Raw genomic sequence first — 27,671 nt, forward strand, 5'->3', positions numbered from 1 at the left:
TGCTATCTGCAAAAACGCTAGGCAAGATCTGGGATCTGCAAAACGCCAGTGCTGATCTGCTATTGTTGAAAACGCTAGGCTGAATCTGGTCTTGATCTGCTGTTGGCTGGAAACGCTAGGTCACCTGCCGGTCTTGCTGAGAAGGTGCGTTGTAAGTTGACGAACTTCTATTGCCTGTTCTGCCAGAAAATGCTAGCACTAGGTTTCTTTTATAGAGCTTAGCAAATTTACCCTACCCACTTTCCCAACAAAGTCACTTATTAATAATAAGTGAAAAATGGATAAAATAGGGAAAATGGATTCTGTGCACTAAAATGCTCATGATGGGTACTAATTGTCATGCTGAACATCATGCTGTGTGCAACCAGAGGATAAGCAACTACTCTAAGTGCCTGGACATGCCCGGCCTGAGCATAGGCTCACAAAGGTGCCTGAACACTTCCTAAGCTGACCTGAACCTTGGACCTGAACTAGCTTGTCCACATGCACATAGGGTTAGATGTGCACGTGACATCCCCTCCTTTTCAAAGTGAGGTACTGGTACCAAACTGTATGGCATCAAGGGAGATCGCTCAAAAGGACTCTGATGTGTGAGTCGTGCGATACTTGAACTTCATGAAGGTCTGCAATGCTTGCTTCTTTGGGCCGCGCCAAAAGCGACACAAAGTGACCTGTGGTTGCTTCAATGCTCCAACTCCCGCTATGGTCGTGCGTCTACCTTCAAGAATCTCCGAGAAGGTAAATTCTTGAAACCACTTTCAACACGAAAGCATGAACATACCCATTTCATGTAGAGTGACTGGAAAAATAATATGCTTCCTAAATGAATGTGCATGCAATGCAGATGAACAAAGTGGCGGAGTGCCAAATCGTTCACCAAACACACGCAACAAGTGAGATCGAATCTCGACTTTCTGATCTAAATCTATCAACTGTGGCAAATCACAATGGAAATGCCGATGCTTGATGGTCAATCTTTCTTGTGCTCGTTCTGAGACTGTGTCATGCCAAGGAAGAGACATGGAATGTGAATTCCTTGAATGCAAACGTTTTTTTCTTTTCGAGAGTGATCCGCATACATCCGTGCTCATCCATGAGTGAATCATGTGCATCGTACAATACGGCATGCCTATGAAAAGGAAATATGTAAAGACAGTGACGAAAATACAAGAAACCGTCACAAATGAAGCACTCGAACAATGCGTGCTGACTAATCGTGCGAACACACAATACCGCCTGAGTGGGTTCTTTGGACCTCGGCTCGAGAGCCAAGATCGGTTCTTCGTGATTAATTGTATCTGCAATGAGGTTAGCTTCACGAGAAAAATCATCAACTATACCATCATCCTTGTGAACAATCACATCTTTATTATGCAAATCATCATCCTTGTGAATAATCACATTTGTATCATGCAAAACATGTGTGTCGTGCTTTGGAGAAGAAAAGACTGAGAGAACCTCCTTCTCCTGTTTCTTTTCAAACTTCACTTGCACATTAGAAATGAGAGGTAAAGAATGAACAACTTCCTCACCACGAATGATGACGGGAGAGTCACTTTTGGCATTTAGAGTGAGAGTATTGTCTGCCCAATCAATGAGAGGGTTATGCTCACGAAACCATCGAAAGCCTAGAATCATATCACATCCTGAAAGAGGAAACACTACAAATTTTCTGCGGAAGGACGCTTGTTGAACAGTGAATAACACATCAAGGCACTCTCGTGTAATGAGAGAGTCCATACCGGGAGCGAAGCCCGACACCTCAAGAGGAGATATCTTGCTAACCTCCAAGCAGGCTCTTTCGACAAGAGAGTCACCAATCACATCATGCATATTGTCTGAATCAAACAAGACCACCATGTGTTGACCATTCACATGACCATAACACTTCATGAGAGACTCATCAATGAGAGGATCATGAGAAGCGTGTGACACACTAGTGTTCTCATTTATGGCATTAACAGAGGATATGGGTTATGTGGGTTCTTTAGGTTCGTTGGATTCATTCTTAGGACATGTTCTTTTTATATGACCCTTGACGTGACATTGATAACAACGACCTTCCTTAGAATAAATGACTTTTTCTTCTGCTGTTGTGAACGGGGTGGAAACACAAACAACGCCTCTATAATCACCCGATACACACTCTTGGGATGATACACACACACACACACTATGGGGCACCACTCGGCTTACAAAACCCACCTGAACAAGTATACGTGACACATCCAACCCTATGTGTCCGTGGACAAGCTACACCATAACAGGGTTTCTGTCAAGTCCAATCAGTCTAGATTAGGAGTGATCTGGCACTTTTTGTGAGTCTATTCGTAGACCGTGCATGCCCAGTCACTTAGTATAGATGCATATCCTCTGGTTGCACACAGCATGATCATCAGTATTCGCATCAGAATCCATCAGATTCCATCAGGGAAATTTTCCAGTGCATTTAGTCTATTTTCCCTATTTTTGATATTTTTCACTTATTAATTTAAGTGACTTTCCAACAAAAGTAGGTAGGGCAATTTAGGTAAGAAAATATATAAGCAAACCAAAGTTAGCACTAAATGGCGGAAGAGGCAGCAGGAGCTCCACACTCAACAGGCACCTTCTCAGCAGAACCCCCCCAGGAGACATAGCGTTTTTGGAGCAGAGCCATCACCTAGCGATTTCATCACAGATCAGCCAGCGATTTGCTTTTGCAGATTCCGGCGACAGTAGAACCTCAGAGCAACCTAGCGTTTTGCATTTTGCAGAGCAACTGGTGACAGCAGCAGAAATTCAGCCCTAGCGTTTTTGGTTTGTAGATCAGCCCCGGCGTTTTGCAGCTATACCACGACGGAACAACGAGGAACATTAGCGTTTTCAGTTTTCGGCAGTTAGCACCCGCAGATAAAGTCCTGAACCTCGAAGATCTCACCTTCCCGCAGCAGTTCCTCGCGCACGGTCAGTTTCCGCAAGGTTTACAGTTTCGGCCCGGAAAACGCAGATTTCAGCATCTGCGTTTTCAACGCGCCGTCGTCGCATCGTCATCATCGACATCGTCACCGACATAGAGCCAAGATTCACCAGATAAAAGATTAGCAGATTTCAGCCCATAGCGTTTTTGGACAGCAGTAGAAAGATTGCAAATTTCAGCCCTTAGGTCGACTTCGTCATCACCGTCGTCATCGCGACATAGCCTAGACTTGCATCAGTCACGTGCATTCAGTTTGTACCAGTTTGTGCAATCATAAGTAGCCCACTCTCGCCGACGAGAGTGGGGCCTTCGGAGGAGGGTTTTACAACGTCTCTCGTGTCGTATCTCTCTTCTCTCTATCTCTCAGTCTCATACACTTGCACGCACAGTGTCCACTCACTTTGTTCGTGATCATAGCACTCTCCATTAAGAACGGAAGGCTCTCCCTTCCATAAGAACTAAAAGGAACCTTGAGCAAATATGGATCACTCATCTTGAGAAAGAACAACATTCATTCCGCTGCACCTAACATTGGTATCAGAGCTTTGATAGTGTACTGTATAACTCAAGGAAAGAACCACAAGAACCACAATTTTTTTTTGCTTGTTGAGGTCACACAAACCCAAGTTCGCTTAGGCGTGTCGATTCCTAATCGTGTTTTTGAAGAGTGACAGGAATCCCAAGAAAGAAGGGTTTGTCCATCCTCCCCTTGTATCTCTTTTCACTCATTGAGAGCGGACCGTGCACTTAGCGGCCGGCCAATCAACGTGAGGTGGGAAAAAGCAACCTTGGTGTGAGTGCAAGGCCGCCAAGGGGTGCGCTTGCGGAAAGGAATAGAACTCGTGTGAAGAGAAGATCCTTCTCAAACACGATTTGCAAGCGAAAGAAAACCTCAAGAACCTCAAGACCCTCAAGAACCCCAAGAACCAAGACTTGCAAGAACCCAAGTTCCTCGTGAACTTAAGAACCCAAGACTTCAGTAGATGGTCATCACTCGAAGCGGAATGGATGCTTCGCTTGGAGGTGATGAGCATGAGAGAGGCGAAGAAGAATTTTCCCTACCATAAGGTTTTTCCGACCCTCCCCCTTCCCCATCTACGACAAGGATTGCACTAACTCCTATGGAGGTTTTCGACAAGAGGATGATGGACAGGAAGTTAGAAAGCGAAGAAAGAATCGCAACCATTGAGCCTAAGTACCAAGAAAGAATGGCAGTCATCGCCCGTGCGAGCGAGCAAGCCCGCTTGGAAGCCAAAGTAAGAAAAGCAGAAAGAAAAGCCGACTTGGAGCGTGAGCGTGAGCAAGCGCGCTTGGCGGCCGAACAGAGCGCTCGATACATGAAAGAGATGTTGCGACTCTTTTCTCAAGTGCAGGCGCACTTTGCACAAAATCAGGAAAAGGAGACTCTCTCAGTCTTTTCTTTTCCAAAGCATGATACACAAGATTTGCATGATGATAAGCATGATGATTTGAATGATAATGATTTGAATGATAATGATTTGCATGATGATGATTTGAATGACAATGATAAGCATGATTATTTGCATGATCAAGATGTGATTTCTCACAAGCATCATGATTTGCGTGATCAAGATGTGATTTCTCACAAGCATCATGATTTGCGTGATCAAGATGTGATTGTTCACAAGGATGAAGTGTTAGTTGATGCTTTTTCTAGCGAAGCTAACCTCGTTGTAGATTCGATCAATCACGAAGAACCGATCTTGGCTTCCAAGTCGAGGTCCAAAGAACTCCCACAGGACAATTCGATCATTCAGGAAGAACCGATCTTGGCTCTCGAGCCTAGGTCCAAAGAACCCTCACAGGAAGTATTATGTGTTCGCATGATTGATACGCACGCATTGTACGAGTGTTTCATTCGTGATCGTTTCCTGTACTTTAGTCAGCGTCTTTATGTGATCCCTTTTCCTAGGCATGACATATTGTACGTTGAGCACGTTTCACTCATGGATGAGCACGAATGTATGCGAATTTTTCATAAAAAGCTGAAAAGTATGTATGTAAGGAAGTCACATTCCATGACTCTTCCTTGGCACGACACAGTTGTAGAAAAAGCACATGAAGGAATGAGCACCAAGCATGGGCATTTCCGTTGTGAATTGCCACAGTTGATTGCTCTAGATCATAAGAGAAAGATTCGATCTCATTGTTTGCATGTGTTTCATGAACACTCCGTCTCTATGTTCATCTACATTGCATACACAGTCTTTAGAGAAGACAAGATTTTTTCCATTCACTTTACATGGAATGGGTATGTTCATGGTTTTGTGTTGGAAATGGTTTTCAGGAATTTTGAGCCATGGAGATTCTTGAAGAAGGAAGAAGCACGACTCCAGACGAAGTTGAAGCATCGAAGGAGCCACAGAAGACTTTGTGTCGCTTTCGGCGCGGCCCAAAGAAGCAAGCGTTGCAAACCTTTATGAAGTTCAAGTACCGCACAACCCACACATCAACGTGGGCCGGCGAAGAGTCCCTTCCAGGATTCCGGATGCTATTGGCGATCTCCCTCGACGCCATACAGTTCGGTATCAGTACCTCACTTTGAAAAGGAGGGGATGTCACGTGACACATCCAACCCTATGTGTCTATGGACAAGCTACACCATAACAGGGTTTCCGTCAAGTCCAGTCAGTCTAGATTAGGAGTAATTTGGCACTTTTTGTGAGTCTATTCGTAGACCGTGCATGCCCAGTCACTTAGTATAGATGCATATCCTCTGGTTGCACACAGCATGATCATCAGTATTCCCATCAGAATCCATCAGATTCCATCAGGGGAATTTTCCAGTGAATTCAGCCTATTTTCCCCATTTTTGACATTTTTCACTTATGAATTTAAGTGACTTTCCAACAAAAGTAGGTAGGGCAATTTGGGTAAGAAAATATATAAGCAAACCAAAGTTAGCACTAAATGGTAGAAGAGGCAGCACGAGCTCCATGCTCAACAGGCACCTTCTCAGCAGAACCCCCCCAAGAGACCTAGAGTTTTTGGAGCAGAGCCATCACCTAGCGTTTTCATCACATACCAGCCAACGATTTGCTTTTGCAGATTCCAACGACAGCAGAACCTCAGAGCAGCCTAGCGTTTTGCATTTTGCAGAGCAATTGGCGACAGCAACAGAAATTCAGCCCTAGCATTTTTGGTTTGCAGACCAACCCCGGCGTTTTGCATCTTTACCGCGACGGAACAGCAAGGAACATTAGCGTTTTCAGTTTTCAGCAGTTAGCACCCGCAGATAAAGTCCCGAACCTCGCAGATCTCACCTTCCGGGAGCAGTTCCTCGCCGCACGGTCAGTTTCCGCACGGTTTATAGTTTCAGCCCGGAAAACGCAGATTTCAACATCTGCGTTTTCAACACATCGTCGTCATTGACATCGTCAACGACATAGAGTCAGGATTCAACAGATAAAAGATTAGTAGATTTTAGCCCATAGCGTTTTTGGACAGCAGTAGAAAGATTGCAAATTTCAGCCCTTAGGTCGACTTCGTCATCACCGTCGTCATCGTCGACATAGCCTAGACTTGCATCAGTCACATGCATTCAGTTTGTACCATTTTGTGCAATCATAAGTAGACCACTCTCGCCGATGAGAGTGGGGCCTTCGGAGGAGGGTTTTACAACGTCTCTCGTGTCGTATCTCTCTTCTCTCTATCTCTCAGTCTCATACACTTGCACGCACAGTGTCCACTCACTTTGTTCGTGATCATAGCACTCTCCATTAAGAACGGAAGGCTCTCCCTTCCATAAGAACTAAAAGGAACCTTGAGCAAATATGGATCACTCATCTTGAGAAAGAACAACATTCATTCCCCTGCACCTTACAACGAGACAGGGAACACATCGATGGAGTGAGAGGGGAGAGACTATCCATTTGCCCACTCAACACAAAGACACACACACACACACCCAAAAACTCAGCTCAAAGAGGAAGATTTCTGATGTTTACAATTGAGCTTCGGCCAACACCAATGAGGCAAATAGCTCACACAATATGGATGAAATATGCTAGATACAATTACAAATTAGAGTAGAGGCTTCGCTCAAGAGAAACTTACACAACCAAAACAGCAGAAAAACAATGAGGAATTTGGTAAAATGGACAGCAGCATTGCGTCTGGAATGGCCCAAAACCCCAGTCTACAATATCAAAGTGCTCAAATCCGACCTCAAATGAGTAGTTTATGGCCAAAACAGACTCCAAAAACAGCAAAAACTCACTTTCGGTTGTTCCTCCTCTTCTCTCCACAATTTGCTGGTTGTTTTTCAGTGTCCACACTTCACTTTATCCCTTGGGCACCTTTGGCCTTTTGATTGACCTCAAACAGACCCCGAACAGGCCAAAAAATGGCTAGGCAGTGTGTTTTTGTCACCCTTCTACATCCATCCGCACACCTGGCACTCAACTTTTTCCAATAGTGTATCCCATAATCACGTGAAGTGGCCCCCAAATATAGTCCTCATGATGACCTTTCTACATAATCGTACCACGTCTCCAATCTTGAACAGCTCCCACTGCACGTAACCTGGTCTGCCAGTATAATAGGATATGCTCCCAACCCCGCTGGCATCACGTGAAAATCAACCACCGCCTTTGCATCATACGCCTCCACTTCTAAGCTCTTTACAACACCCAAACATTTCACTTTCTGATGGTTTGCCAATCTGATCCAAAAGCCTGACACCCCAGTCACTGTAAGACCCATCTTCTCAACGCATGAGTGTGATATGACACATATTTGGGCTCCACCATCAACATAATCTTGTCCCATATTTTTTATTTTGTGCCACACATCTACTATTGAACAAATGTCTGGTAGCTCATCCATCACCAACACCTTCACTGAACCTCTCTCTGGTTCTTTCTCCAATGGGTTAACCATCCTCTTCCACTGTCGCTCTAACTTAGACGCCATTTCTATAAGCTACCCAAAAGTAACATCTGCTTTCCTGCTTGTCAGATCCTCCTTCAAGTCATAGCTTAATTGCCCATCCCCTAGTGGAAAATCTGAAACATGAAACTTGTGACGAGCCCTTCTTTTCCTCTTGGCCTTGACATCCTCGCCTTCATGGCTCTTTCCCTTCTTCTTACTAGGACCTGCGCCACTTCTTCCTTTCTTATCCTGTGTGGTCCTCTTCCCAATAGGCATCACTAATGTATCCTCCAGCTTTGTTGCCTTCTCCAAGGTGACCACACTTATCACTTTTGTCTTTCCCTTTTCCTCTTGGGTTAATCCACTGGTTCCTTCTTCTCCCTTAATTTCAACGCCATAATCATTTGACCTAGTTAGCACCTATCTTGACAATGGATACGTGTCTCCCCCCATTCTTGGTGGCTTATCACATTGCGGGCTGATGTGGCCCAACTCTCTGCAATTATAACACGTGGACGTCTGCCTCCAGACTCTACTATTGCTTTGTCCAACATCATTCCTGGGTCTTTCTTCACCTCCTATGGCTAATTTGCAAACCTCCCCTGACCTCGATTATTTCCCACATTACCTAGCATGTTTAGGCTGAGATTCTTCATTAAATCTACCACTTGCCTCATGTCTTGCCTTAGCCCATCATCTTGCACTACTGTAGTGACCACTGTTGGCATAACCTGAGGAGTAATGGTTCATGATGACCCCATGGCATGCGACCTTGCAAAGAATCCATAGGCTGAAATTCAGACCTCCTAGGCAAAGACTCTACTCCTAGCTGACTCATTCTTCTTAGCTTCCACTCTTTGTTCCTCGCTGCATCTAGTGTATCTTCATATGTCCTAGGCTTCTTTAGCTCCACTCTCCAACATATATTCTTTCAAAGACCAACCAAGAACCTATCCTTCTTCATCATGTAGGTGGGGATACATGTGGTGCTAAGGTCTTGCACATCCTCTCCCATGCCATTGAAAACTTACGTATGTATGCATCTATTGGTTCAGCTTTCCTTTGTACCAAACCCTGTACTTCTTGCCACACTTTGTCAAGATCTTCTGTCTTCACAAACTCCACTTCCAATCCATACCTTAGATTGTCCCAACTTAATCTCACAAGTGGATCAGCCGCACGCAACTCCTCTTCAAATGCTTTGAACCAAACTCGTGTATCACTCTTCGAACAAATCTGGAGAAGACGTAACATTTGCATAGGATCATGGATCTGGTTGCTAATGTAGGCAACCTCCATCTTTTCCAAAAATTCTTTCACATTTTCATCACTTCTTCCATGAAATTCTGGATAAGAGAAAGCCATGGCTACTCAAGTTTCGATGCTTTGAGAACCCCTTCTAACACAGGTGCAAAGAACCCAAAACTTTTTACTGACTCAATCAGCAGAAACTTCAATGGAGCTCAAGCTTTAGAAAAGGATGAAGACATGCACATCAAATGAGTTTTCATAGTTAATCATTGGAATAACAACAGGCTAAAGGGAATTCCGGTATCTCTCTTAATCTTCTTGGCCCAAACATAAAGACTATGCATTGCTGGTAAAAAATCTTCTTGTCCACTTGAACATTTATTTGGATTCTTTGTGTTAAATGTAAAGGAGTGAATTGAGGTCCGTCGTGATTATCCATTAAAGACCAACCATGTCGTCCCAAGAAAGCACACTTGACTAATTACCCTCTGATTTTGCCAGAATTTCAGCAACATAACAACATAAATGACTCAAAAGACCAAAAAACCAGCCATCATAACTTGGAAAAATTTTGGGAGGGTTTCCCCAGAAGTAGAGCAGTAAGAACCCAAAATATAGACTGTATATGTATGAATAACCTGCCAACAATGGAACCCGAGCATCAAGTAAGAATCACTAGTACATAGCCTATGACGAGGTCACAAAAAGGATGCTCCAGCCACCTGTATCACCGAAAGGATCTCACATTTAAGAATCCCCCAGCTCAATAAAACCTCACCACGACCCTCTCACGAAGGTTTATGCAAATATCGTATAGTCAAGTCTCAGATCTGACTATCTTCCAAACCAAGTCTCATAAATGGTTGGGACTGCCAAATAGAATATTATGGCTCCACAAAGGCGTACAATGGCAGTATCCACAAGTCACGTACAATACCAGACAATGCGCTCAAACAGGCGCCAAATAATGCATATGTCACCAGCGTGTAACTACTATCTATCCTTTTTGTTGATTTCTTTCTTATTATCTATTTACTTTCACTTTTTGGAAACACCCCTCGGCAAATCTAACTGCCCTGCATTGCATAGCTAGTGTGGAACTGTCCAGAGGGAGTCCAGGTCTGAGGGCAAGAGAGCACTAAGGTTGGACAAGGACTATGGTTAGCCAAGTGAGGTCATTGACTAGCCAAAGTGGAATCCTTTGCTACAGAGGCTACATTTCAGTTCTGGATGTGGCCGCAGTGTACAAAGAGGGTCGGATGACCTAGAAAGATACAATGGCAACATCTCCTAAAATTTAGGGAACTGCTATTTTGGGACCTGAAAATGTGTTGACGTCATTACCTCCGGAATGACTAGGGGAACATTTTCTTACTCTGCCGTGAAGTCAACTGGCCAACCGGTTGGGATATTTTTAGACGGCAACCCCGAAACGGGAAAATGCTTATAAATGTGCCAAGTGGCACCTTCTGGTGCACTTGCCTCATGCAACAAGAAGTGGCGCTGAATTTAGGAGGGGGAGAGCCTCATTTTCAGATTTGTCACAGGTTAAGAGCTATGGAGTGCTTGCTTTCCCTCTTATGCACAGTGCGGTGCCAGGAGTGATGCCCTGCACGCTACGCACTGCCCTCTCTCTCCCCTTTGGCAGTATGTTATGCCCCTCTAGTGGGCTCTTCATTTGACCAATGTACAGTTGTGTGGGTTCATGCGCGATTGCCGAGGCAAGAGCCTCTTGCACAGGTACTGGATTAGCTAGCGGCTAATCCCCCCGCAGGTATAGGTGAATTTGGAGAGGTTTCACACCAGAAATCTCGTCCGATTCAAAGGGCAAGTAGCCCTACAGGTGCGGGAGCTCGAGGACTTGCTAAGGATGCGACCAGCACGCGAAACGGAGCCCGAAACAGTAAATTATAGCTTGCTGTGTATTTTTGCAGGTTTAGGGTTTTGGCCCTAAACAGACCCTAATACCCCCAGGAGGTTCAGGGACGCAAGGGGACCGCTGTACAGGTGACCTGGCGCATTTTCAGGGCTGAAAAGAGAGAATTCAGCATGCTGCAGATTCTCACCAGGTTTTGCAAAAGTGCCCGTATGCGTCGGGAAAGTCAGTCAATGCGTGGGAATACTGACTGTGAAGGGTCCTAGTACAGTTATGCTACCGAAATCAGGCCGGAACAGTTGAAATTCAGCCAAGTTTGTGCGGGGCAGCTTGTAGGGATCCACAGCATTTATTCCCTCTTTTAAAGAATAAAGAAATACCGAAAAGGGGCGCCTAAGTTAGGGGCCAATCTGGTGTCTGTCTTCTCATACAGGTGCATTCTAGCATCTGTATCCCATTCCCCTCTCTTGTGTCACTATAGCGCAGGTATAATAGACGACTAATAATGGGTGAAAGCTAAATCAAGGTTTGAAGTAAAGTCTACCGCCCTTTTTGGATTGAACAGGCCGGTTTCAGCATACCCACGGCAACTTCAAGTGCCTTCCACTTGCCAGTGTATCACTCTACTCCAGCTATCTGTACCTGTGTGAATCACCTGTACCTGTACCTGTACCTGTAACCTGTAATCTGTAATATCGAAGCTGAAGGTACTCGAAGAAGATCCTTCGTGGGGGCGCCAAAAGAATGTGAGCGGGATGGAAACACACACAACGCCTCTATAATCACTCGACACACACTCTTGGGATGATACACACACACTATGGGACACCATTCGGTTTACACAACCCACCTGGCTGAGACAGGGAACACACCAATGGAGTGAGAGGAGAGAGGCTATCCATTTGCCGACTCAACACAGAGACACACACCCCTAAAAACTCAGTTCACTCTTAGGATGATACACACACACACTATGGGACACCACTCGGCTTACACAACCCACCTGGCTGAGACAGGGAACACACCAATGGAGTGAGAGGAGAGAGACTATCCATTTGCCCACTCAACACAGACACACACACACCCAAAAACTAAGCTCAAAAGAGGAAGATTTCTGATGTTTAGATACAATTGAGCTTGGGCCAACACCAATGGGCCAAATAGCTCACACAATATGGATGAAATATGCCAGATACAATTACAAAAAAGAGTAGAGGCTTCGCTCTCACAAGAGAAACTTACACAGCCAAAACAGCAAAAAAACAGTGAGGAATTTGGTAAAATGGACAGCACCATTGCGTCCGGAATGGACCAAAACCCCAGTCTACAATATCAAAGTGCTCAAATCCGACCTCGGATGAACAGTTTATGACCAAAACAAGCTCCAAAAATAGCAAAAACTCACTTTCGGCTGTTCCTCCTCTTCTCTCCACACTTTGTTGGTTTTTCAGTGTCCACACTTCACTTTATTCCTTGGGCACCTTTGGCCTATTGATTGACCTCAAATGGACCCCGAACATGCCAAAAAATGGCTAGGTAGTGCGTTTTTGTCACCCTTCTACATCCATCCGCACACCTGGCACTCAACTTTTTCCAATAATGCATCCCGCAATCACGTGAAGTGGCCCCCAAATATAGTCCTCATGATGACCTTTCTGTATAATTCATCACAAGAAAACACCCACGTTGTGTCCTCACTTACCCACGTGCAAGTCTTGATCCCATTCGACCTTCTGACGCCACTGGATGTCATCTGACGCACTTGCTTACCTCATGGCGTGCGCCCCGCTGATAGCTTCCTCGAGAAGTTTTATGCTCCACCAACTCCTCATTATTATAGAAAAACACACTGATACTGGTGGTAATGAAAATTGATGTACTATGTACACACTGTCCTACCTGTACACATATGGTCCCCACGTAACCACCTGGCTTTGGAAAATGGGCAATCCTTTATTCGATGCACCATGCATGTGTATGTACATATGCGCAATCACTTCTTCCAAAAAAACTCCTAACACCGTTATGTATCCTCCTATGGATCCTTGTGCAACTTTTTCATATGGGGTGAGCTTAGGTGTTAGCTTTACCCTTAGATTCATTTTGAGTCTTCTTTTCCGAAAGACTAGAGGACAATTGGCTAGAAGAGTTACCGTTCTTACCGTTCTGTGGGTTCTGAGGAGTCTGAGAGGTACTGTGAGAAGCCTTGTTCTCCTTAGGCTTTCCTTTGTTGTGCTTCATCTCTTGTGAGAAAGCAATTTCTACAGCCTTGTTGAGATCCACGGGGTCGAAGACTTCTACATCAAACTTGATATATTCGTCCAACCGAAAAGGAATGCCTCTTTGCGCTCATCATCGGATTTGTGTAATTGGGTGCCGAGCTGCAATTCACGATTAGAGAAAGACATAACTTGCATACCATTTTGCTTGAGACTCCGCCAATCATCCTTCAACCGTGCTAAGTACTGAGGTGGCATAAACTGCGTCTTGAGCTTGTCTTGGAAGTCGGCCCAATTAAAGGAAAGGGGCACGCCTTCTTCGGCTTCCTCTAGGTGCACGGTCAACTGTGCCTCTTGCCATGCGTGATACCAATTAATGGCATCACCGGCAAGGTACATGGCTATCGTCAAAACCTTGCTATCATAGTTACCCGGAACGCGGAACGAGAACGACGACGGGATCCCTCGCGGAACGGGGAACGGTGAGGGGTCCGGAACGGGAGGCATAAAAACACCCAAATAATGCAATTTTAAGCTCTGTGTGATTGAATAATAGTAGTGTCAGAGTTCTTTGACTCTAATACTCACAAAAACTTGATTTGAAGACCATTCAACCTTACCATGGCCAAGTGTGTCGTATAGACTTGAGAGCTTGAGGGGGAAGGGACGCGGAGGGGAGAGAGAGAGAGAGAGAGAGAGAGAGAGAGAGAGAGAGAGAGCTTAAAAGTTGAGAGAGAGAGAGACTCGAGAGAGAGGGGGAGAGGGAGAGAGCCTTGTCGTCTAGAGTCTAGAGTCTAGACTAACGAGGCTAGAGCTTGAGAGTCAAGACTCGAGACTCGAGAGGGTAGAGCTTGAGCTTTGACCCTTAAAGCTTGTGTGCACTGTGAAGGTAAGGGGTGGGGGGCAGGGCGTTTAATAAGGGGGAGCCTCACAAGATAAAGCTCATAAATCTGAAAATCTGTCATTCCCAGCTGTTCCGGACCATTCCGGGTTGGCTGATCCGGTACCAAATCCCTATCCGAAACGTCTAGCTGTTCCGGACCATGAAAACCTTCCGAAACGCCGTTCCGGCGTTCGCAGCCCACAGGAGGGCGTTCCCCGATAACTATGCTTGATATTCCTTGTCTTCTTAGTTGTCGCAAAACAAGCATTAAATTGATGCAACCAAGAATGAATAACACTAGCATCCATCTTACTGTAATACTTACTAAATGTCAACTTCTCAATGACGGAGTTGTTGGAGTCCGAATCTCTACTTGTGCTACTTGATGAACTACCAACATCTTTGACCGGCTCAGGCTTCGAGGTGAGTACTTGTAGGCAAGGTTGACACGTACGGTCACGTACGACGGGTACACGTACGAAGACGTGCGGTACTAATCGAACTAAAAAAAACTAGACATACGTTGACGTAACATAAGATGCAAAAAAAAAATTCATACGTCTTACACACTACAAGAGAGACTAAACCAAGAAGTTTTCAAACTCAGAAGTTAGAACATGATAGATCATATGAGTCATGACATAGACCTTAGTACTTAGTACTAAATACTTGCAACTTAAGTCTTACAAGTTAGAACATGAAAGATCTATCCATGGACATTGAAAACGGCAATGTCCGAAAAAAGAAGAATCATGATCTCCAAAGTGGTGGCGGCCATAGTAGATCCGCTACCCGAGCCTCGCCGCACATAGGTCATGGTTGTTTGAGCCAATGCAGCCACTGGGCTCTTGGTCAAATGCAATCGAAATTGCAAAACGATCCCACCCCACAAATCACCCCCGAAGAGGACAGCCCTGCCTGTAGGACCAACTCTTGCATGCGTTGGTCTCTCTGCGCCTCACGCTCTAACTCCAAGGCCGCTCGTCTTTCTTCGGCCGCCAAGCACGCTTGCTCACGCTCACGCTCCAAGGCCACCCTTTTGTCTTCGGCCACCAAGCACGCTCACGCTCCAAGGCTAACCGTCTTTCTTCGGCCGCCAAGCGTGCTTGCTCGCACTCGTGATCAAAGGTGGCGCGTTGCGCCTCTTGTTGTAGCATCATGTCCATCATCAACTTGACCAAAGCCTCCATAGGATTTGGTGCAAACCGTGGCGTAGATGAGGAAGGGGGAGGGTCGGAAAAACCTCCTGGTGGGGAAAATTCTTCTTCGCCACCTACATGCTCATCACCTTCACACAAAGTATCCATTCCGCTTCGGGTGATGACCATACACTGAGATCTTGGGTACTTAAGTTCACAAGGAACTTGGGTTCTTGAGGTTCTTGTTCTAGAGATTCTTGAGTTCTTGAGGTTCTTGAGATCTTTCTTTAGCTTGCAATCTGTGTTAGAGAAGGCTTTTCTCTTACGCGAGCTCGACTCTTCCCAGCGGGCGCACCCCTTGGCAGCCTTGCGCTCACACCAAGGTTGCTTTTTCCCACCTCACATCGATTGGCCGACTGCTAAGTGCACGGTCCGCTTTCAATGAGTGAAAAGAGGGACAAGGGGAGGCCGGACAAGCCCTTCTTTCTTGGGTTACCTGTCAAAAACACGATTAGGAATCGACACGCCCAAGTGGACTTGGGTTACGTGCGACCGCAACAAGCAAAAAATTTCTTGTGGTTCTTTCCTTGAGTGATACAGAACACTGCCAAAGCTTTGATACCAATGTAAGGTACAGTGAATGTGAATGTTGAACTTTGCTCAAGATGAGTGCTCTGAACTGTGCTCAAGGGTTCCTTTTACTTACGGAAGGGAGAGCCTTCCGTTCCCTTAGTGAGAGAGTGCGGATGATCACAAACAAAGTGAATGACACTGTGAATGAAGGTGCAGAGACTGAGAGAGAGAGAGAGAGAGAGAGAGAGAGAAGAATACGACACCAGACGGTTGTCAAACCCTCCTCCAAGGGCCCCCCCCTCTCTATGGCGAGAGAGGTCTATGCTATTGATTGCACAAATCTGGTACAATAGTCTAGATGCAATGGACTTGCCGACGATGTCGATGACAACGATGACAACGACGAGACAGCTGAAATCTGCAAATCTGCTAACTGCTGAATTCTGACACTATGATGGCGAGACGGCAATGGCAACGACGCGACGATGATGCGCTGAAATTTGAAAACGCAGATGCTGAAATCTGCGAACAGCAAGCTGAATCTGAGAACGCTGGCTGATCTGACCGTGCGATGAGGATCTGTTGCGGGTAGGTGAGATCTGCGAAGTTTGGGGCTGATCTTGCGGAGTCTAAGTGCTGAAAACTGAAAACGCTAATGATTGGGGCTGATCTGTCGCAAGAAATCTGCAAAACGCTGATGCTATCTGCCAAAACGCTAGGCCTGATCTCTGCAAAACACTAGGGCTGATCTGCTATTGTTGAAAATACTAGGCTGAATCTGAGCCAAAACGCTGGTCTTGATCTGCTATTGGCTAGAAACGCTAGGTCACCTGTCAGTCTTGCTGAGAAGGTGTACTGTAAGTTGGCGAACTTCTACTGCCTATTCTGCCAGAAAGTGCTAGCGCTAGGTTTCTTTTATAGAGCTTAGCAAATTTGCCCTACCTAGTTTCCCAACAAAGTCACTTATTAATAATAAGTAAAAAATGAATAAAATAGGGAAAATGGGTTCTGTGCACTGTAAAATGCTCATGATGGTTACTGACTATCATGCTAATGATCATGTTGTGTGCAACCAGAGGATATGCAACTACTCTAAGTGCCTGGACATGCACGGCCTGTGCACAGGCTCACAAAGGTGCCAAAATACTTCCTAAGCTGACCTGAACCCTGGACCTGAAGTAGCTTGTCCACATGCATATAGGGTTAGATGTGCACGTGACATTCTCCTTGCAAAAACCGGTCTTCCCTCTAGGAGAGGGCGTATGATGCTTTTATAGCTCCCCGGCCACGGCAAAGACAGCTCAACGCTGGCTGCCCGTGTAAAGATCGCGGCATTTTATTATTATTATTATTTTTTGGTCTCTTGCCAGAGAGAGAGAGAGAGAGAGAGAGAGAGAGAGAGAAATCGCTGGCTGGTTTTTGTTGCTTTATTTTCTAGGTGGCTACCCACTTATTAGGTGGACGGTCGACGTATTTTAAAAATAGTCTAAATCTGTCCAAAAACTCAATAAACCCTTATAAGTTAAAAACAATGCTTTCACAGCACTTCCTAGGCGTCCCTGGATGCAATCACATGCACAGTTGCAATGCAGACATAGACTTCCTCGCCGGAAAGCATCAGCTTTCCTGAAAAGCAACCCGCTTTCTCAGAAAGCATCTATTTTTTCCTTGAAGTTTCCTCTGAACCCATCTTCATTCAAGTGCTTGCTTTTCCTTATGCACAATTCTAACACAGTTTGGAATTTCCCCTGACTATGGATATTCCCTTTCCGATGCACCCGTCACCCACCTTGTGACGCATCAGGAATACCCATCACCTAGTCCTTTCCTACCGAACTTACGGTACAATCTCTTTTGCGATGCTCTATGTCACCCATCCTATGACGCATCAGAGATGTGCATTCCCAGATGGTCGGATACTTCTTCCCAATACTCTCTGTCACCCATCCGATATGACGCATCAGAAGTTCCCGTTCCTGGTGGCCTTACAGATATTCCCGTTCACAGTGCTCCTGTCATTTCTCTGAATGACGCACTAGAAATACTCTGTACTCGGATGTCTCCAAAGAGAAAAACCCTCTCACTTAAAATTCCAATAATTCATTTAGAATTATTTTTCTTTGGTGTTTCCAAGCGAGAAAATGCTCACTAATAAATCCAAAAATTCATTTAGAATTATTTTTCTATCAGATAAAACCAATTTAGCAATAGGGCGCCAGTCTTTGGGACCTCTAGGCCGGAACTCCGTCATGCCGTGTCATCTCTCTCTCAGTTTTGTTCAATTCTTTCTGGTTTTTCTCGAGTGTGTTGCACTAGATCTTTGGCTTGGAGTGTCCAAGTCTATTACAGGTGCCCAAACTTCTGTATAACCTCCTCAAGGCTTCCTTGAAGCTTCCCAGTTGTTATCTTGTAGTTTAGGTGCAAACCCTAAACCTGCAAATAAACGCAACAAGTTAAAATTCAAGAGCTCCTGCATGCAATGGAACACTTCCCCTTTGACTTGGACAAGTTTTCACGCGAGAAAACTCACGTTTCGTAACCTGTCGTCGCAATGAGACTATGCGTACCTATGGGGGATTAGCAATTAGCTAATTTGGTTCGTGTTCAAAAGGCTCTTGCCTTGGCAAACGCACATAAAACCCACAAGACTATACACAGTCATCTAAGGAGGCCAAGTAGAGAGGCATTACCATATGTGTAAGGGAGAGAGATGCATGAGAGCAGAATCATCGCGCTACATGAGACACGGGAGAAGGCAAGCTTTCCATTAAGGTTGTGAACCTAAAAATCCACTCACAAAAGCCAAACAGTCCCCCTCTCTCAATTTGGACGTCCCCAAGCTGGGCATGTGCTCCCTGGGGTGTGAGTTGTCTAGCACGTTGCTCTCTTGCTGACAAGTGTGTCCACTTTGCCTCTTATGGTTTAGTTTCCTAATTCCTCCAACTTATAAATCAATGACTTGCCGTGTGGCCAAAATTCCATTTAGGCGTGCACATGCTTGCATACTCATCAAAATTCAGTGCTAACTGACCAACCTAGACTCCCAATGTGGGAAACCCGTTTGGCTGCAATCATTTCACACTGGCCATGCAATGTGGACTTGCATCTTTTCAAAGATTCCAAAGGAAAAGAGCGAAAATAAAATAAATAAAAATATAAAATGCATATTTAAAGAAGGCAACAAGAAAAATACACCTCCTCATGATAGTCTCAGTGTGGATAATATTTTCTACAATGCAATAATAGAAACATTTCAACTTTTTTTCTTTTCCAAAAAAGAAAATCTTTCCATTAAAAAATCACCTCAAGGGAACAGACCCTAAGGTAAAATTACATCAAAGTAATACAACAGAGAATCAACCATAAATGGTATCACCAAAAGATAAAGTCCTAGGGCAATCTATAAAGTACAAGATTGCCTCAAATCAAGACTAAGAATGGGGACTAAGCCTAAACGACCTCCTAGACTTAAAGGTCTTTAAAGCCTTTTCCTCAGCAAACTTCTTAGCAACTCCTGCCAAAGAAGGGAAATACTGCTTGTAAGCTGAATTTAATTATGCCTTCAAAACTGTTGTTGATGTCCAAATCAGTGCCTTGAGGATCAGGTGGTGGATCATGCAGAGGTGTCAAAGAAATATCTAAAGAGAAAAAAGAAACAGGGGCTTTGCGTCTATGCACAAGCTTTGGAGCATCTATCATTCGAGCTAACGTCTTCCTTTTCTTCATCCTGGCCCTTCCTACTTCGCTTCTTTTCCTGACACTTACACCTGCCCAAGCCCCCATTTGCATGAAGTGCCTCTTGTTCTGATGTGTGCTGCCTTTGGTCAAAAGATATCCTCCCACGGGTACAAACTACAGCAACATGGCCCTGCCTGCCACAAATAAAGCAGTGGCTAGGAAAGAATGCTCCCTGCAAGATTTCTCCCCATGGATGTTGAGAGAGAAATGAATTGCAGAGGATTCTTCGTTAACACTGGGTAAAGAGCCATCCTAATGGAGATTGTGTAATCCTCATCTTTGGGACTCACAACATCGCCAATCACAAAGCCCACACGTCTCCCAATTTCATTTACGTGTGGAGCATATTTTGGAAGAAGACATGGAAATCTAGTTGTAACTAAGATTCCACCATCAAGACATGGAAATCTAGTTGTAACTAAGATTCCACAATCTCCATTAGGATGGCTCTTTACCCAGTGTTAACGAAGAATCCTCTGCAATTCATTTCTCTCTCAACATCCATGGGGAGAAATCTTGCAGGGAGCATTCTTTGGGACTCACAACATCGCCAATCACAAAGCCCACACGTCTCCCAATTTCATTTACGTGTGGAGCATATTTTGGAAGAAGACATGGAAATCTAGTTGTAACTAAGATTCCACCATCAAGTCCACTAAGATCCATTCCCAGTGTCCATCAAACCAGAAAACCCATAGCAAAATGAAATTCCACAAGGCTCTGTGCTAACACCTCCATGGCTTGATCTGTAGACTCAACCTGCACTCTGAAGAATCCTCCCCGAGAGGGAAGACATTCACAACTTACAAAGAGAAGGTGGCTAAGTCACAACAACATCAACATATGTAAATAGTATGAATCTTGATGGGTAAAGGTCCACTTACTTCTTCACGAGCTTTTGAAACCATGTTGGATGAGATGTTGCTGCACCCACTCTGACTATCTTTTGTCACCTTTATCAAGGATCACAAATACTTCCAAATTATTTGATGCCAATTAATGATACTCAACCAATCTTTATGACTGCATGAGCCAATTTAAACTTAATCGCACAATACATATGCCTTGCTAAAACACATGTCTAAAGGCTTGCACAAATAAATTCATTTGACACCAGGATGTCACCTAATAAAAAGAATTACAGAAATCAATTGTGCAACGTCTTTGTGAAACATTGGATACGGGGATTCCCATATAAAGTTTGGCATAAATCTTCCAAATTTGCAAGGACTTGCGACCTTGAATATAGAGTTGCTCCAGCATGATCCAAATACACATCACCTACATCACCCTTAAGGTTGTCAAAAGATAACTTTCCCAGGAAATTCTAGACTTCAGAAAACTTATTTGCTGATTATGTGAGTGATCTAAGGCCCTCCATGAAAGCACGGCGTACCTTTGAGCTGAGGAAACTCATAAGAGCGAAGTTCATCAATGGTGGACTCTCCGTTGGGGTAGCCATATTGTTCCTTGTAAAGAGAGAGGAACTCCTGTTTGCGAGGGTCTTCGTGCTGGGCTGCATCGTTTACATGGTCTGACGGGAATTCTGTTTCGCGTTCTTCGTCAGCTGCCATGGGCAAGGTACACAGCTAACTGCGGTCGTTAGTGGGCAGCGAGTTACGCAGTCACGTGCAAAAAACTACAAATCAAGGACCCCGACCGACCATCCGCAGGTGTTTTGTGGAAAATAAGAGTTCGTAGAGGGCTTGTGAAAGTTCATCATTTGAACTAGTCGTGCTTTGTTGGCACAATAGGGCACTCACATCATGCTTAGAGCCGAGTCCCACTATGCATTAGTGGCATTAGTGGGTTTTAATAAAATTTGCAATATTGTGGTCACACAATAAAATTATAATATTAGTAAAATGAAGGGGACAACACCCTAGAAAATAGTAGTGGTACTAATACTTAAGATTTCCTTTGCATTAAGAAATTACAAGATGATCGACCAATGAGAATTAAGAACTAAAAGCTCTCCCACATTCTAGGTGTGCTCCCTTTTCTATTTGAAGAAAAGTGAAGGAGCTCACTTTCTACTTTGTTCCACAAAAATGTGGTGGGACTATAATATAAACATCTACCACTTTAATTTCACTAAAATCTTAAGAGCATAGGGGGACTCGGCTCTTAAGGTCATTTTTTAAGCCGTTCAAAGCTTCGCTTTGAATAGTTTTAAGGGATTGCACCCACTAGTCATGCGGGTGTGGATGCTTAAGCGTTTTATTAAATAACACAAGGTTCTCAATTTGAATTGAAACAAATATTAACGAGCTATTTTGTTTGAAATATAGCATGTTTAACAGAGTAAGAGAGGGAAAGCCTTGGCTTTATTTTTCCCTTAGTTTTTGGAAAGGCATGTGTCTCTCCCTCTCTCTCTCTCTCTCTCTCTCTCTCTCTCTCTCTCTCTCTCTCTCTCTCTCTCTCTCCCCGCGGTTGTGTGGTCTTCAACATATGGTTGCTCCTCTGAGAGTGTCGTCCTCGTCACTCAATCACTAATTTTGGTGGTCTTCATGTGTTGAATCCCTACGTACAAGACCAAGTGGCCTTTTCAAAGGCTATAAACTAATACAAGCCTTTATCATTCACAAATAGCATTAAATATTGTCATCACGTGGTGATCGATGAGGCAATGCAGACAATGAAGGTTAGCATATATGTTTTTGAGGTATAACAAATAACAAATGATAAAATTGCTTGACTCTTTCCTTTAAAACAATGACATACCAAAACATAAAATATTATAAATGATTTAATTTGTGACAAGTTCTTCTGAACAAAAGATATATGGGTATAAACTTAAAAGATTCTATGAAACACATTTGTGGTGCTAAATCATACTGTAATTGTTATAGTAAAGTTAATCAAACATGCAGTTTTGTGGAAAGCATGCATGTAATCTCAAGATGGAACACTAATCTTACGAGGAAAGTCTTCACTTGAACAAGTTTGCAACTCAAAAAGAGCGTCTTTGAGGGTCTACAAGGAAAAGCAAAAAAATAAATCTTTGATATTATAAGAAAATTTAAAAATTATTGAAAAAGCATCTAGAGCATAGCCTTAGTGAGTGCCATATAAAAGTGTGGTGGAGAGTTGGCACAGTGTTAGACTGTCTACTAATGAAAACATTATACAACTCTACCCGAGTAATTAGGCCATGCTAGTTAGCCCTTATTTTTTACATGAGAGTTGTCATCATTTCTATGTGGAAACCCACAACAACACTCCATGAGTTGGTTCAAATGAATGACACCTTTCATGTTCGTTAGCCTACTTTTTCACATGAGAGTTGTCATTGTTTCTACGAGAGAACCCACAACAAGACCCCATGAGTTGGTTTAAATGAATGACACCTTTCATAGCCAACACAACCTAATTTTAGTTGATGACAAAGCCTTCCATCATCTTCTTAACTGCAAACCTTCAAAAAGTGCTTCTTACACAGAGCGAAAGCAAAGAAAGTATGTTTTTCCATGGGAGTGCCAAGGATATATGGGACACGATGTTGCACTTTGTGATCAAGGAGTGACAACAACATAGTAAGGAATGACTATGCTCCTTGACTGTTGATCACGTATTTGGCATGTGTTTTTATCCCTTTGGGGTAAGAAATGGTCGCTTGATTTACGACATGCTTTGAAGGGTGATTATACACTTTCAACATCCTTCATAGAGAGAAGTGAAGGAAAAATTTCCTTTTATGCACTACTCAAGTGGCATGATGAATAAAATGGCCCTAAAAATAGAAACATTCCACTTTACAAAGAGAAGGTGGCCTTTGGTCTGCAGATCTTCCGTGAATGTGAGATCATCCATGGACGATGGGCCATGCTTGCTACATTGGGCACCCTAGCCATCGAAGACTTTACTGGTCACATGGCAAGATGCTGGCAAGGTTGAGCTTGTTGAGGCAGCTACCTACTTTGGCTTGCCTCTACCCTTCTCCAATGGCTCCACATTGGTCTGGATCGAGGTCCTAGTCATTGGTTACATTCAGTTTCAAAGGAATGGAGAGCTTGACCCCGAGCAGCGTCTTTACCCATGCGGCAAGTTTTTCGACCCATTGGGCCTTGCATCTGACTCTGAGAAGAAAGAGGTATTGAAGCTTGCCGAGATCAAGCATGACAGGCTCGCCATGGTGGGTGCATTCGGATTTTCCATTCAAGTTGTTGCGACAGGGAAGGGTCCTTTGGACAACTAGGTCACCCATTTGAGTGATCCTCTTCAACCATCATTGACACCTTCACCGAGTGGGTGGGTCGGTTTGTAACTCTGAGTAAATCTTGTGGAATGGCTTCACTTCATGCGACATCAATGTACTATCCAGTGTAATTAGTCCTCTTTTGGAATTATTATGCAATTGGGTTACTTGAAAAGCCTAAAAAAAAGAGGGAGAGAGAGGGGAGGGAGGGAGGGAGGGAGAGAGGGAGGGGAGAGGGTATATATATATATTTACATTTATGTATGTACCTATATATATATATATATATATATATATATATATATATATATATATATATATATATATATATATATATATATATATATATAAATTCACACACACAAACACACATACATATAGATATATTTATATATGCATAGATAGGGGGAGAGATGTAGACGATATAAACACATATATAAATATATCTATATGTATGTGTGTGTGTGTGTGTGAATTTATATATATATATATATATATATATATATATATAGCGCTCACCTATGAGCATGATGGAGAGAGAGAGAGAGAGAGAGAGAGAGAGAGAGAGAGAGAGAGAGAGAGAGAGAGAGAGAGAGAGAGAGAGAGAGGGGGGGGGGGGGGGGGGGGGAGGGGGGGGGAGTGAATATTCTAACCAAGTAAAGATTTCAATCAGTAACTTTGTCTACCTTTGCGAGTTATGACTATCACTTCTTCAACCTTCTTGCAATCATCTTCTTGATCTCTCACATCTATTTAAAACCCATGCAATGTGGAGAGTGAATCGAGAGTGAATCTTATGTAAGTCAACAATGAACGATGGTAGAGAATGAGTGCTACAAATATGCTACCATCTATATCGTGGATAACTGCTCCTTAGAAAGCACTATAGATGTAGCTTCAATCTCAACTCTATCATGCAAAATATGTGTCACATCCTCTTCATTCACAGGTTTTGATTAATTTATGAAAAAAAAATCAGCATCAAAGGATTAAAAACAACCATATAATGATTGAATTTTCTCTCCTTAGCACCAGTTAAATACTTTAGAAATTGAATAAAGGAAAGTGAAACAATGTCAAATTCAATGCAATGGAAACTTCAAAAATAACTTTCATTTAATTGCAAAATTGTTCAAAAGAACTGTTACAATGGCATTGCCAAGGTACAACCAAGGGTAGAGAAGGGCTAAAACAAAGAGCACTACTTTTAATAAACTGCCAAAGATTAAGCCAAACATATTTTAGCCCTTGTGTTGGCAGCACCTTTTTTCTCTATTACATGATTCATCATAGCACGTTTTGCCTCCACACCAACAACAACATCCATCTCTGTCACTAAACTAACATGTGTCTCTTTCAAAGTCGCATCTGATTCCTTGTGGTGGTCTCCCCTTGGTTACCTTACAAGAACATTTAATATATCAAAGATCTCAACATTTATAGTAAACGTTTCAATTACTGACTTTGCCTACTTGATTTCACTTTACATTTCTTCACACTTTTTGCTAATGCAAAATCTTGTGTAAGGCTAGGATGTTTGGGGATTGTGGCTTCTTCTTTCAATGGCTCAAATGTTGTTGATATTAATTCACGAGCTATGACCATGACTTCATCGGTCTTCTTGCAATCATCTTCTTGAAATATCATATCTATTTAAAACCCATGCAGTGGGAGAGTGAATCTTATCAAAGTCAACAATCAGTGATGGTAAAGAACAAGTGCTACAAATATGTTACAATTTGTATCACAGATATCTACCTCCTTAGACAACACCTACTAATGTAGCTTCAATCTCAACTTCAACATGCAAAACATGTGTCACATCCTTTTCATTCACAGATTTTGATAATTCATGGTAAAAAAATCAGCATCAAAAGATTAAAAACAACCATTTTAATGATTGAATTTTGTCTTTTGAGCATGGAAAATCTGGCTAGGTTACCACACACCAATTACACAATCAAAAAATTGAATTCACGGAAGTGAAATGACTTTAAAGTCAATGCAAAGGAAACTTTACTTTGATGCCAAAAATAGCTCCCATTTAATGCAAAATTGTTTAAAAGGACAATTATGATGCCATTGGCAAGGTATATTAAGGGTCAAGAAGGGCTAAAAAAAAGAGTACTTCTATTAACAAGTTGTGAAAGATTAAATTTAATTTTATTTTCACCCTCGTCTTGGAAGCATCTTCTTCTCTTTTGCATCACTTATCATAGCATCTGTCGCATCACCAACAAGGCCATTTGTCTCCTTTGCAATACTTACATGTGTCTCTTTAGCCGTATCCGATTCTTTGTGGTGGTCTTCACTTGGTTCCCTTGCAAAAGTATGAAACATATCAAAGAGGGTGTTTATTATAACCAAGTAAACATTTCAATGACTAGATTTTTCTACCTAAGTTCACTTTACGTTTCTTTGACCTTTTTGCCAATACAAAAGCTTGTGCAAGGCTAGGAATTTTGGGGAGCATGGCTTCTTCACTAAGAGCTCAGATGTTGTTAATATTTTGCGAGATGCGACTACCTAATTCACTTCGTTGGCCTTCTTGCAATCATGTTCTTGATCTCTCACATCTGTTTAAGAGTGGATAGCGAATCCTATTGAAGTCAACAATTGTGATGGTAGAGAATAAGTGCTACAAGTATGTTACCATATGTATCATAGATATAGATTTTCTCAAACAATGTTGTAAATATAGCTTTAATCTCAACTTCATCGTGCAAAAGATGTGTCACATCCTCTTCATTCATAGCTTCTAATTAATTTATGGGGAAAAAACTAAGCATCAGAGGATTAAAACAACCATTTCAATGATTGAGTTTTGTCTCCAAAGATTAGACTTGCCCTCATCACCGTCCAATTTTATAGAGAGGATACGCTTTAAATGGGCGTATTATATGACACCTATCTTTATTCGGCCATATTATACGGTGCCACATCAGCAAAACCATCATATCGTATAACTTCTTATAATTTCAATCGAAATATTATTTTGATCATAATATTATTTAGGTTGAAATAAAGCTCTTTATATATCGTGAAAACGGACTGCTTTGCTCATTCGATTGATCTCTCTTCCCTTATCTCATCTATAGATGAGCTTTACAACATCAAGAAAAATATAAAAAAGTTATTTTAAATTTAGTCATATGTCTTTAGTGAAAATTTAGAGCTTTGGATAAAAGAAAAATTCAGGCTTTGGAGTTTTGAGTTATCTGCTCTGTGTGAAGTATATCTTACACTGGAAGGTCATTTAAGTAAGATAGTTAATGATTACTTGCCTTGTGTAGAGGAAACTCACACTTGGAGGTGATTTAAGGTAGTTAAAGTTAGCAGTTATTTGCTTTGTGTTGAATTATGTTCACACTTAGAAGTAACTTTAGTTAGATAGTTAAAGTTAAGAGTTACTTGTTGTGTGTTGAACTATGCTCACACCTGGAAGTAACATTAGATTTATCTAATGATTGTCTGTCATGTGTAGAGTAATACTCACACTACAGACAATTTAGGTAAATTAAATAATAATCTCTCTTTGTGTAGAGGTCTCACACTTAGAAGAGATTTAGAGAAGTAGTGAATTTTGATTGCTTCCCATGTATAGAGTTATACTCACACTTGGAGGTAATTTAGATAGGTTTTTCAAAGATATCTTGCTTTCTGTAGAGTTACTCACACTTGGAAGTTATTGAGATAGGCTAAACGATTTATTTATCATGATTCAGGTGTAAAGTAAAAGCTCACACTTGAAAAAAATTATTTTTGGTATTGATAATTTAAAGAGGTTGAAAATGTTGATGAATAAAGTAATGCAAATGGTTTTAGAGTTTGATTTTAAATGTGTATTTAGTAATTAGTTATGTTTGAGTTTGCAGACCTTAAGAAGATGGTGAAAGGATACGAGTGGAACTACGTAGATGCATTGGTCAGTGGGAAGACTAC

The 27,671-nt window shown here is 42.7% G+C and overlaps 1 protein-coding gene and 1 pseudogene across 2 annotated transcripts in view; one reads left to right on the plus strand and one right to left on the minus strand.

Moving 5' to 3' along the window:
* Positions 1 to 21,230, minus strand: part of ABA3 (molybdenum cofactor sulfurase (LOS5) (ABA3)) — an 89,586-nt gene extending 68,356 nt beyond the window's left edge. For both annotated transcript variants that reach the window (XM_086509234.1, XM_086509233.1), the window contains exons 1-3: positions 20,928 to 21,230; positions 20,714 to 20,812; positions 20,416 to 20,474 (exon numbers count right to left, since the gene is read on the minus strand). In XM_086509234.1, coding sequence (XP_086365360.1) covers positions 20,416 to 20,474; positions 20,714 to 20,812; positions 20,928 to 21,105 — 336 coding nt within the window. In that variant the 5' untranslated portion in view covers positions 21,106 to 21,230. The remainder of the gene's footprint in view (positions 1 to 20,415; positions 20,475 to 20,713; positions 20,813 to 20,927) is intronic.
* A 1,640-nt stretch (positions 21,231 to 22,870) lies between these two features.
* LOC147461784 (chlorophyll a-b binding protein CP29.2, chloroplastic pseudogene) lies at positions 22,871 to 23,860 on the plus strand (annotated as a pseudogene).
* Positions 23,861 to 27,671: the final 3,811 nt, after the last annotated feature.

Source organism: Adiantum capillus-veneris, chromosome 3 (genome assembly GCF_014529385.1).
Source record: "Adiantum capillus-veneris isolate H3 chromosome 3, ASM1452938v2, whole genome shotgun sequence".
NCBI lineage: Eukaryota > Viridiplantae > Streptophyta > Polypodiopsida > Polypodiales > Pteridaceae > Adiantum > Adiantum capillus-veneris.